The 12,843-nt window shown below is 43.1% G+C and overlaps 1 protein-coding gene across 1 annotated transcript in view; it reads right to left on the reverse strand.

Annotated features, from left to right (window-relative positions):
• PDE11A (phosphodiesterase 11A) overlaps positions 1–12,843 on the reverse strand; it is a 243,599-nt gene that overhangs the window by 111,983 nt on the left and 118,773 nt on the right. The window contains exons 4-5 of the mRNA XM_054970122.1: positions 10,320–10,460; positions 7,021–7,085 (exon numbers count right to left, since the gene is read on the reverse strand). Of these exons, the coding sequence (XP_054826097.1) occupies positions 7,021–7,085; positions 10,320–10,460 (206 nt within the window). The remainder of the gene's footprint in view (positions 1–7,020; positions 7,086–10,319; positions 10,461–12,843) is intronic.

Genomic DNA, 12,843 nt, shown 5'->3' on the forward strand with positions numbered 1-12,843 from the left:
GACTCGGTGCTTACCCAGGGGACTACTTTTACTTTTACTTAAGCAATATATAGCAAATGTTTTAAGCCATAAGCAATGAAATAATTTAAGAAAAATGGAAGGATTTCTCTGACTAGCTTGAATAAAATACTTTCAGAGCAAAGCATACTAAGAAGAAAAGAATCAGCAACAAAACTGCTGGATCTGCCAGCCACAATAAAGGGAATAGCTAGGGAATTCTCCATGTGCTGACATTCACAGAGGTTCTCTGTTTAAAAGGGGAAAAGTCCCCAAGTGTTTGACAAAGTTATAAATACAACTTCTTTTCAAAAAGAAAAAGGAAAGCATGAAGTCTAAGAACTTTCATTCATGTTGTTTTCGATGAAGGCAATAAATAAGTTACACCGTGTTTGGTTTGATGGCAATTTTAAAAACGAAGTGTAAAAATGTGGCAATGCAAAATCTGGTTAAATATTTCAAGATTTATTTCATCAACTTTGTGAACTTAAGTGGGAAAGAGTCTTTGAGGGCAAGTTTCCAATTACCACAGCACAGGCTCGTAATTGGGCATCTTGCAAAATCCATCATGAAATAGGAAAAGATTTAAAGTGCACAGCACCGATTAAGATCTGGACATTATTATTATATGAGAGGCTGATTAAATCAGTGCTAGATTATGTGTGACAAGTATTAGGAAGACGCAAATAAATTCAAGTTGACAAAGCAAGAAATCATTCTAGTGGAAGATCTACAAGTAGGCGGCCTACATCTCCAGCAAATTTATTTCTAACAGCTAATCTCTAGAGAGACCTTATTGGATCTATATAGGGGAAAGTCTATTAGTAGGATTCAGTTATTTGCAGCGAACTAACGGCTGGCTCATAGAGGAAAGAGGATATTTAGAAAATTCTGAGGGTCCACATACTTAAGGGCATATTTCATATATCCTGAGGCTATCAGACTAATAGTTGGTCTGCACTACAAACAAAGCATTTTACATTAAAAAGAAAAAACCTGAATTTGCTGTAGTGGAAAGATCCAGATGCCAGATTTGCACAAGGGGAATCTGGGTCCCAACAATGGCTGCTTCCACACATACTGGATAATCCACTTTCAATACGCTTTAGTGAACATTTATAACTGATTTTCCATGTGTGGAACAAAAAATCCACTTCTAAAGGATAACTAAAGTGCATTGACAGTGCATTATTCAACGTGTGTGGAAACGGCCAATATCTGCTCAGACAGGCAGTTCGCACAGGCCAGCTTCCATCTCTCTCTGAAACCCTTCTTCACAGGATTTCTGTGTAGATAAAATGGGATAAACCCCTTCCCGGTATCCCGGACAAAACCACAGCACACCTCGCCACTGAACTTCGTCACTTCGTACTCACTCACAATTACTTCGAATTTGGTGACAAGTTATATCTACAGATTAATGGCACAGCCATGGGCACATGCATGGCACCACAATATGCTAACGTTTTCATGGCGGACTTGGAGCAACGCTTCCTCAGCTCCCATCCACTGGAACCACTACTATACTTAAGATTCCTGGATGACATCTTCATCATTTGGACCCATGGGAAGGAAGCCCTTGAGAGATTTCATCAGGACTTCAATAACTTTCACCCTACTATCAACCTAAGCCTGGACCACTCTACACAACAGGTACACTTCCTGGACACCACTGTACAACTACATAATGGATGAATAAATACCACCTTATACCGGAAACCAACAGACCAATACTCATATCTACATGCCTCCAGCTACCACCCTAAACATACCACTCGGTCTATTGTCTACAGCCAAGCCTTACGTTACAACCGTATCTGCTCCAATGCTCTTGACCGAGACTCACACTTAAGAGATTTACAACAAGCATTTTTGGGACTACAGTACCCACCAAATGAAGTGAAGAAACAAATCAACAGGGCCAGACTAGTACCCAGAAACAGTCTGCTCCAGGACAAACCTAAAGGAACTAACAACAGAACACCACTGGTTGTCACCTATAGCTCCCAGCTCAAACCCATCCAACGTATCATCAGTGAGCTACAACCCATCCTGGAAAATGATACCTCTCTCTCAGAAGCCCTGGGTGGAAGACCTTTCCTTGCCTACAGACAGCCCCCCAACCTTAAACGACTTCTCACTCACAACCATGAATCGGCCAGCAGAGTCACCAGCACAGGTACCAGGCCCTGCAACAGACCCAGATGCCAGCTCTGCCCCTATATCTACCCAGAGAATACAATTACAGGACCCAATGGCATCAACTACACTGTCTCTGGCTCCTACAGCTGCTCATCCTCCAATCTGATATATGCCCTCATGTGCCAACAATGTCCTTCTGCTCTGTACATTGGACAAACCAGCCAACCTCTACACAAAAGAATAAATGGACACAAATCTGACATTAGAAATGGAAACGTCCAGAAACCAGTGGGAGAACACTTCAATCTACCAGGACATTCCATCAAAGACTTAAAGGTCGCTGTAGTTCAACAGAAACCTTTCAAAAACAAAATCCAATGGGAGGCTGCTGAACTGGAATTCATATGCAAATTTGACTCTGTCAAGCTGGGACTGAATAGGGACTATGAATGGTTATCACATTATCACAGGTAACAGATTTCCTTTACAGAGGTGGGGTCTGGGGGAGCCCAGTGGCACCTAGCGTGGGCTTTCGGGGACCACAGTTCTCTTTGTCAGATGCATCTGACGGGGAGAGCTGTGGTTATCTAAGGCTTATACTGCATTGGAATTGGATGGTCTAGCTGTTTTGCTGCTACAAACTAACATGGCAAACTCCTTGAAGCCTCACACAAGCCAACTGATCTCCACACCAAAAGGAGATGTTTACATTTACTAGCAAAGGAATGTTTTGGTTGCATCCTCCCTCCCCCCCCCCCAATTGCATCTTTTCTCTCCTCCCCTCCTCCCCCCTCCTCTTCTATATTTGACCAGTTTCTGTACCATGCATCTGACGAAGAGAACTTGATTCTCGAAAGCTTATGCTACTATAAAATTGGTTAGTCTTAAAGGTGCTACTGGACTCTTTTTGATTTTGATACAGAATAGGGAACACAGATGTTTGTGCTGCACATCTGCTTAATCACTTATGAAGCAGAGAATCATGGAGGAGCTCTGTGTCCTTAAAGTGACACATGGACGTCATATGGATCTCGCTATATGTAGAAGCCTCAAGTAATCAATTACAAAGCATGGCTCTGTCACATTTCAACGTTCTCCAGTTCTGTGTAACTTGCAGACTGGTTTTCAAAAGCAAGTTATTTAGTCTCCATGCAGATGTCAGGATCCTCATCCTGAAAAGGTATAGTTTGCCAGAGAGGCCTGACTCCTAGACTCTGCCCTTCCACTACGCCTTCACCAATACTAGAACAATATTCTAGGGCTGATTATTCATCCTTTACTACATTTTCACTGGATTCATGGTAGGGGCAAATCTATTCTAAATCCCTTTAGTTTGCATTTGAATTGAGTGAAGATTTCGAGCAGTGACCTTTTCGTGTCTCCCAGGCTCAGTGAAAAATCATGGAGAACCCTTCTTTCTCCAAGTTGTGCCGTTGCCACCATCCTACACATCCCAGTGCCTTCTTGAGCTAGCCCTTGAGGGGCGGGGGGAAAGCCTGCACAGGGATCCCAGCATGGGAAGAGGCTAGCTTGCCTTAATCTAGAAAGCTCTAGGACAGGTGAGCCCACTCGTAAGGCTAAGCTAAGGAAGAAAGACAGAATGAGAAGAACTGCCATAGCCAGATAATGATAGCCTAGCCATGTTTTGTCCTGACCTGGATGGCCCAGGTCAGGTAGCCCAATCTTATCAGATCTCATAAGCTAAGCAGGATCCGCGCTAGTTAGTATTTGGATCTGAGACCATCAACGAAGTTCAGAGTCTCTATGCAGAGGCAGGCACTGGCAAAACATCTGTGTTTGTCTCTTGCTACGAAATCCCTACAGGGTTGCTCAAAGTTGGCTGCGACTTGACAACACTTTACACAAACAGAGCCATTCTTCCTCCTGCTTCTCCCCATCTTAAGTCAGACCCCATCTAAGCTTCAACTTGCTCCACCTCCCTCTCAAAAATTATTTTGATACACCTCCCTCTCCCCACACACACACTTATAAAATCCCTCTTTTCAAAATCCTCAAAATATCTCCCTCAAAATCTCTGTCTCCCGGCCATTATGCTGATGATGATCACACCAGTTTCACTGAGCCATGCTCTGTTGATGTGCCTATTTCTTTGGAAATGCAATATAAAACCTATAAGTATAAGCATACTTACAAGGATCTTCAAGTAAGTGCACTCTCCTGAGAATTTACAAGCAGAGCAAGTTTGTACATCTTGTAATATGTTAATGCCTAAAACCAGTAATTGCCGTGGTCTGACTTTGGCCCTTTCCACATGTCCTTAAAGGAACAACCCACTCACTGAACGCTGGAGGCTTTTCCCCTTGACTCCAGAGGTCTCCATTTTCAAAAGGGTTGCAGGCTGTTTGGCTTCCGGTTTTTTGGCGCCCTTTCTGGGAGTGCACTTTCCTGTGGTCCCAGAAAGGTGCCAAAAAAAAAAAACAGAAGCCCAACAGCTTGCAACTGTTTTGAAAATGGAGATGTCTGGCATCAAAGGGGAAAGCTGCCAGCATTCGATGAGTGGGCCGTCCCCTTATGGACGTGTGGAAAGGGCCTTTGTTATCAACATGCATAGGATTGGGCTGTATGTCTAATCTTCTGAGAACAGTAACTAAATGGCTTTCCCCCTCCATTTTGACTGGTCTAAACAGGTCCTCTTGGGTATGGTGCATGGGATGCAGTGGGTTATTGTACTATCAGAAACAGGGGAGAGAGGAGAGATGTACCACTAGGATCTCATGGTCAAGAAAAAAAAACTATAAGCCTGTCAAATCTCAGCCACATAATTTATAATGCCAGCTTTCACAATACTGCTTAATGCTGCTCTATGAACCCACCTACCTTCCCCTTTTGTTTTGTATCTCATGTAACCTTTATCACACCCGCTACAGAATAATTGTGTGAAGGTATATGAGAGCATACACACATGCATATGAATATGTATCCTAGATCCAGATCCAGAAATTAAATATGAATGCCACAAACTAAATGACCTCTGTGAATCTATTTTTTTTTAAACAGGTGAGAAATATTAATACTTTTCCTGTGGGGTTCAAAGATATAAACAATTCTCTGCTGAGGTTTCATAGTAAAGAGGACATTGCTATTAATGATGGAAAGTAATAATGATTATAAAAATTGGAGGGAGTATGTAAAATCAAATCAAAGTAATAAAATGATGTGAACATAATGGTACTCATCACTAGAGATGGGCACGATCCACATTACGATAAAAAACCCCCATGATAATGGCGTTCGCGTGATCGGGACCCGGCGGATTGTGCTCGTCCATGGCCAACGATGCAGTGGTCGGGAGGGGGCTGGATTGGGGCTTAATTGGGGGCGATCGTGCTCAGATCGGGAAGCCAGACACTCAGGTGCCAGCAATCTATTCCCCTGGCAACGAAGCCAGGGGAATGCCTGAGCTGTGTTTGTCCTCCTTCAGTCACCCTGGAAACACGAATGGAAGCCCAGCTTTCCTTGATCAGCAGGTCTTCCTTCCAACCACAGAGCAGCAAAGCAGTCACCAGCTGGGAGAAGACACCCAAGGGAAGGAGGGGGAAGGGGGTGATCTGTAGCCATGGGCACTCCAATCTCATCCCTGCAAACCCTGATAGGCAGCTCTGACGGCCAAACACAGACAGCCAAACACAAACACAGATGCCGCCGGCATCACCCACCATTCCTGTATCGCTGGGAACAGCGGGGCGCCCCTCCGCTTTTGCCTCCATGATCCACAGATCGGAAACGGGAAATGATCGGTGTGGATTGTTAATTAGGGATCGTCGCCGGCGCCAATCCACAATCAGCTGGATCGTTAATTTTTTTTGGATCGTGCCCATCTCTACTCATCACTAAGCACATGTGTAGGCATGACAGTGCAATCTTAAGCAGAATTACTCCAGTCTAAGCCCATTGAGTTCAATGGGCTTAGACTGGAACAACTCTGTTTAGGATTGCACTGTGAATGGGTTGGAAGTATATTACGCTGCAAAACTGCAGAAATTAAGTGGGCACAGACAATCACTAACCTAGAAGAAACCACAGAGATCCTTCGTGTAATTAATATAAACTCCTCTTAGCTATCGTTTATCATGTTATGATCTATATAGTTACGGATTGGTCAGTTGGACTCAGTGCTACTGTGTGTGTGTGTGTGTGTGTGTGTGTGTGTGTGTGTGTGTGTGTGTGTGTGTTTTTTAACTGTGTAATTTTGGAAGTTTTATGGACTTTTATGGCTTTTAACCTATAATAATTGTTTTATGTATTTTAATGTGTCTGTTGGTTGTAATCCGCCCTGAGCCTGCTGGTGTGGGGAGGGTGGAATATAAATCGAAAATAAATAAATAAATAAATAAATATTCTGCCTAGCGATCACATTACTAATAGGAAAATTCGGGCTGAAGCAGTGTTTAATGGCTGAGACTCTACCTGTATATAATGAAGATTCTATGTGTTTTAATGTACTTTTACATGCTTTTAACATTTTAGTTTTATCGTTTGTGCCTTCTGTTAATTATTGTGTATGTGTTTTAATCGTTCAACTGTAATGGCCTTTGGCTTCACACAATAAATATTTTCTGACTCTGACTCATATTGCTAATAGCATGCATTATCTGGGCGAAGAATTATACATTCCTCAGGTATCACATGTAATTTGAGAGCATGAAAAAGTTCAACACTCTTGCAAAAGAAGTACATAATCAAGAAACAAATGAGCAAATGCTCAATAAACGTATCATACAGGAAGGCCCTAAATTCGGGCTTCTTTTTTCAAAAGCACTAATAACTTCAAACAGTTTTCATGGATAGAACTTAATCCAATCATTGAAGGGTTTTCAACAGGATGAAGAACTAGCTTCAATATAAAATATGAAATCTAACCTATTCTCAATATCTGCGCTGCATTTTGGAGACATCAGCTCGAAGGATTTGGTAAATTTCACCACCTGTCATAGTAAAAAAAAATAAAATAAAGATATATATGTATATAGATCATATGTAATAAGCTTCAGATTTTTCATTAAACATGTACAGTATATAGTCCAAGTGATAAGCAATTATCAGATTATTATACTCACCATGTAGAACAGAGGCAGGCAACTTTGAGCATATTTGAGCATATTTGATGATAATGGCACACTAGACCATTTTGCTTGGCATAGCAGGTGCCCGGCTATGATGCACCTGCCCTGTGTGAGCTCAACACTTCACAAGTCAATCAGTTGGTAAGCAGCAAATCACAGTTCCCTGTTTCGTTCAAGACCCTTTCCATTTTATCCCCAAAAGTCAAAAAGGGCACAAGGAGAAACATTTCATGAGGCACCATGGCACTCGACCAATGGGGGAATCAATCCAACAGCATGAATATTTAAGGTTTTCTAAAATATGGGTCTAAGATGTTCCATTTCAGTGGAGCAAGCAGCTGTGCTCGCCTACCGGCCTGCGTCTGAAGAGCTGCCCCATTCATTAAATTAAATATGGATTGGTTCCTATGACTCTCTTCTGCTAAGTTAGATTCAATAACTCTCTTCCACTCACAGTCTCTCTGCATGAGACGTCTCAGCGCATGTTTGTCAAGTGTAAGGAGACACAATGTTAGCCAGGAAGCATAGTTTTAAAAGACAGAGCTGGCGGAGATCGCTTCTCAGAGGGTTTGTTAATTTCATCTTCATCTCCCCCAGGGTTCTGTCAATTTCACCTTTCCAGTCAGTGAGGAATGGAAATGGACCGGAGTAGCTTTCCAAAGCCGAGCTTTGACCTGGAGAGGTTATAACAGGCTGAAGTTTCCCTTCTGGCATTTCACAGCCCCTTCACACAGTTCCAGTGTACAGCAACACGTTTGCCCTGCCACTGACGCTGTCTTTTTAAACTACCCTTCCTGGCTACCATTGCATCTCCTGACACATGTTCTTCATGTGTCAGATGTCTCATGTAGAGAGACTCTCAGTCTTCACAGAGAAAGATTTCCTTCAATGGAGAATGACTTTTCTGCTGAAGAAAGGCCCCCGCCTCCCTCTGGTGAAGAATACTCTTTGTTGAAGGAAGCTTTTCTCTATGGCAGGAAAACTTGGGGGGAAAGGACGACTCCTGCCCTGTGTCTTTATAACCACTATCCCACAGTTACTGAAGGCACAGACCAATTTTTTTTTTTCATGCTGGAAACTGGAACAAGAGTTAGGCATGCCTCCGCTCTTTGAAATAAGAGGAGCAACTGCCATATTGCAGCAGGGGAGGAAACATTTAATCAATTCTTCCTTGTTTGGGTACACATAAAGATGTGGTTAGATGTGGTGGGTCTGGGAGGGTGGCAGTCCTAGAAAGTAGCAAGATATACTCTTGTTGTGTGTGGTAGAATTCGCCTGACTGGATGTGGCTGGCAGCCCACATCACAGAAGTGCCCTATAGCTCTCCACAAAAAAAGTGTTCATCCTACTACAGACATGCAGCAGCTCGTGGTGGCTTCCTTTCTTCTTCCCACCCCATGCTAACAAAATGGTGTAAATGGGCCCACAAAGTTACGTCATTATTTCCCTTGGACAAAACCTGCATATACAAGCTTTAACAGCCTCACATTTTAAAAGAGAACCAGTAGTTTCAGATGTGCTAAAAATCAGCTCCGCACCGCAGATAAAAGTTACGGGTGAACTGTTTATTTCTAGTAACACACTTAATTAGCCCTGCGGCTTTCAGCTTTCCCTTCCATGAAATGTCTTGTTCCGACGACAGGGCAAAAGTCTCCCTAATTTGGTGGAAGTACTTATGTCTGCATTATTTACTGACTTTCTCAAAGGGAGCCATTTTGGCCTATTTAAATACTTCTGTTATGTCTGGACTCAGACATTCTGTGCGAAAACAAATTTGGCTATTTTCACACATCATTGGATAATGCACTGTCAACGCATTACAGCAATAATTTGCAACTGGATTCCTTTGTGTGAAACAGGAAAATCCAAATGAAAACTATCGTTATAGTGCATTGAGAAGGCGTTATCCATCATCCGTGAAAGCAAATTTTCAGGTGGATAGCCGTGTTGGTCTGCAGTAGAAGAGCAAGATTCAAGTCCAGTAGCACTTTAAAGACCAACGAAATTGTCCCGTGTACAAGATTTCAAGAGTCAAATGCCCTTCCTCAGATACAAGTAGGAATGGAGATTCCTGAGCCCTTTTATCAGAGTCAGAAGGTGGGAGGGGTTTTGCAAAGAAGGGAGTCAGGATGTAAAGGTACAACGCAAAATGTAGTCAGTTTGTTTAGAGCAGGGGAGGAAACTGGCATCTGTAGACAAGATACTCATTACTTTACAGCGCAAATCTATGCAGAGTTACGCTTTTCTAAACCCAATGATTGCACTGAGCGCAAACCGGAGCAACTACGCATAGCGCTGTTAGTTACACTCCCAAGTGTTTCCCTAGTACATTCAGCATCTTCTTATGAAAGACAAACAGTTATAAGGACTCACAACCAGAATGAAATCAGGCCTAACAGAATAAGCCACCGTAAGTCAATTATTTTGTCCAGGACTGATCCAATCCTGTCAAATACTGTGTCAAAGAGATTCTAGCTTTCGATTCAGGGGATCTTCTACTTGGTTTATATTTCAACTGAGCTTAGTAAACTGCAGTGTAGAAACTCACAGTAAAATAAATTCAGCATTAATAATAATAACAACAATAACATTTGATTTATATACCACCCTTCAGGACAACTTAATGCCCACTCAGAGCGGTTTACAAAGTATGTTATTATCATCCCCACAACAATCATCCTGTGAGGTGGGTGGGGCTGAGAAAGCTCCTAGAAGCTGTGACTGACTCAAGGTCACCCAGCTGGCTTCAAGCAGAGGAGGAGGGAATCAAACCCGGTTCTCCAGATTAGAGAGCCCCATGCTCTTAACCACTACACCAAACTGGCTCTCAATATTAATATTATGGACCAGTGTACATGACAACTTTCTATTGATTTTACACCAGTTTAAATCGTTACAGGGCTGACTTCCTAATAATTTTGGGAATTGTAGTTTGGTAAGATTGCTACGAATTCTGTTTGAGATGCCTGACCCCTGACAAAGCTACAGTGTGCAGGATTCCTGGAAAAGAGGTATATTTAACAAACCATTATATCTTACAGGAGCTGTAAAGCAACACAGAAGACGTTTCACGGAAAAGCGAAAAAGACAACTTACTGGAGATTCAATATCTTCAAGAAGCAATACTGAGCAGCGCTCACACTTCAGTAGAGTTTGGGCTCGGTGCATAATTTTCTTCACGATTTTCTCCAAGTCTGTCTGTTCTTCAAAGAGATCATTAACCACCTCCAGCAGGGCCTGCACGTATGGCATGGAAAGCAAGATAATGAATAAAATGCCGGTGGAATTTTTGTATCCAGCAGTTATTAATTTTATACTATACTGATTTACCTTCCTGGAAATTAAATTCAGGTGTGAAAGAAGGGGAAAGGCAACTGTCTTTTTCACAGATCCCAAAACAGCTTCAGTGAACACAATGAGAAATGCTCTGTTTTGTTTATTTGTTCCCAGTAAGAGCCAAGCCACAAGTGACGCCTGACACAGGTTGGACACTAGTCGGCTTCCCTCAAGTTTTGATGGGAAATGTAGGCATCCTGGTCTTGCAGCTGTAATGGAGATCCAAGCTGTAAAACCAGGATGCCTACAATTCCCATCAAAACTTGAGGGAAGCTGGCAAGTGTCCAACCTGTGTCAGGCATCACTTGTGGCTTGGCTCTAAGACTAGGATGAGAAGCCACTTCAGTGTTTGACACAAATGATTTAAGGTATCAGAAATAACTGAACTCACGCGTGACCTGAACTCTGAACTCACAACTCATCTTGGCAGAGGGTGGTTTGATCAGAGTTGCAGGAAAGAGCTACTAACCTACACTTGACAGATTTGTCACCATAAGAAAGGAACATCTATCCGTCATCTCATCTCTTTAAGGTCAGCCTACAAGAAGTTTCTTCGGCAGAAGCTTGACTACGCTAAAATGCAAGGGCAGGAATTAGGACTGGCAGACCAAGAAAAGAGGAAGTCCCAGTTTGGGGTACTTGTTTCCTTTGGTCTAGGCAGATGCCCCACCCCCACCCCTTACTGGATGCTCTGCAAAAGACTGACATGCTCACTACAGCCAGTTTTTCAGGGCCTCCTTCATTCCAGAGAATGAGAGCCAAGCTACAAGTGATGAATTACACTTGCATGGCAGGGGGACAGATTCACGCGTATTCCTCCCTGTTCACTTGCCATTCACTTGCTCTCCACTTGATCAAGTGGAGCGCAAGTGAATGGCAAGTGAACAGGGAGGAATACACACGAGTCTGTTCAATTGCCATGCAAGTGAAATTCGTCACTTGTAGCTTGACTCTCAGGCAGTGAGGCAGACACCACTTCTAGATCTGTCTGACTTACCTCAATGGCCTTCTGTCACAGTGGCTGAATCCACACTTACCAGCACAGCGCTAAACAGGCGGAGTGAGAGCGTCTTTCTGGCATGTTTTATGACGTCATCACGCCATGATGTGCGATGATGTCATAAAACGCGCCAGAAAGACGCTCTCACTCCGCCTGTTTAGCACTGTGCCAGTAAGTGTGGATTTGCCCAGTGTCTCAGATAAGAAATCTTATCTCCTCTCTCTCATGTGGCAAGTCCCCAGGCAAGAATGATTAAACCCTTTCCTGAGTGACGGGCATCCATACTAGCTAAGCTGTTTACTTGGATTAACCTAACTGGTGTTTCTCCCTCAGAGTGGAAACTGAGTATTTTAGCTCCAGTATTCTAAAAAAGAAGTAAATCTGTCCCTCATAACTATCACTCAATAAGTTTGCTGGAAACAGCCTCCAAATATATATCTCCTACACAAGTTGGAAGATTGGGAGGCATCCAACGAGTTTATCAGCCCTGAGCAAGCAGGCTTTAGAAAAGGACAAAACACAATCAGCCGCTGCCTAACTCATTACCACCTCGCCCTACAGAACACCAAGGGGCCCACCAAACCTCCCTATGCTCCTTTTGTAGACTTAACAGCTGCTTTTGATTCAATTGATAGAAGCAATCCAGTCCACAGTTACACAGACACACGTTCTATTGCAAGGAATATGATTTATAGAGCAATCCTAAAATCCTGCTATACCAGCTAGAGAGTTTTACCATACAATCCAATGAACATTTTCCTGGGAGTATGGCCCATTGAGCCAAACAGGATTCTGAGACCTGCTTAGAACTGCTCTCTGAGAGCCAAGCTACAAGTGACGCCTGACACAGGTTGGACACTTGTCAACTTCCCTCAAGTTTTGATGGGAAATGTAGGCGTCCTGGTCTTGCAGCTTGGTTCTCCATTTAATTGAAGTTTACAGAGTGGCAGTCTATGGGAGGCAGAACATACGGTCAGGAGGGGAGTACAGGCGTCGGGCTCTTGCCAGGTGCCCCCCTTCCCCTCTGCTGGGTGTGGGGGGGCGGGGTCTGTAAATTTCAATTAAATGGATAGCCAAGCTGTAAGACCAGGACGCCTACATTTCCCATCAAAACTTGAGGTAAGCTGACAAGTGTCCAACCTGTGTCAGACGTCACTTGTAGCTTGGCTCTTAGAAACACTAATGATCTGATGTTGCAAAATCTCAAACATGCCTTTACATGAAGCTCCTGCCAGGCCTTTTGGAAGATAATTACAGGCAGGACTTGAACTGGGGATGTCAGAT

Source organism: Eublepharis macularius, chromosome 2 (assembly GCF_028583425.1).
Source record: "Eublepharis macularius isolate TG4126 chromosome 2, MPM_Emac_v1.0, whole genome shotgun sequence".
Taxonomy (NCBI): domain Eukaryota; kingdom Metazoa; phylum Chordata; class Lepidosauria; order Squamata; family Eublepharidae; genus Eublepharis; species Eublepharis macularius.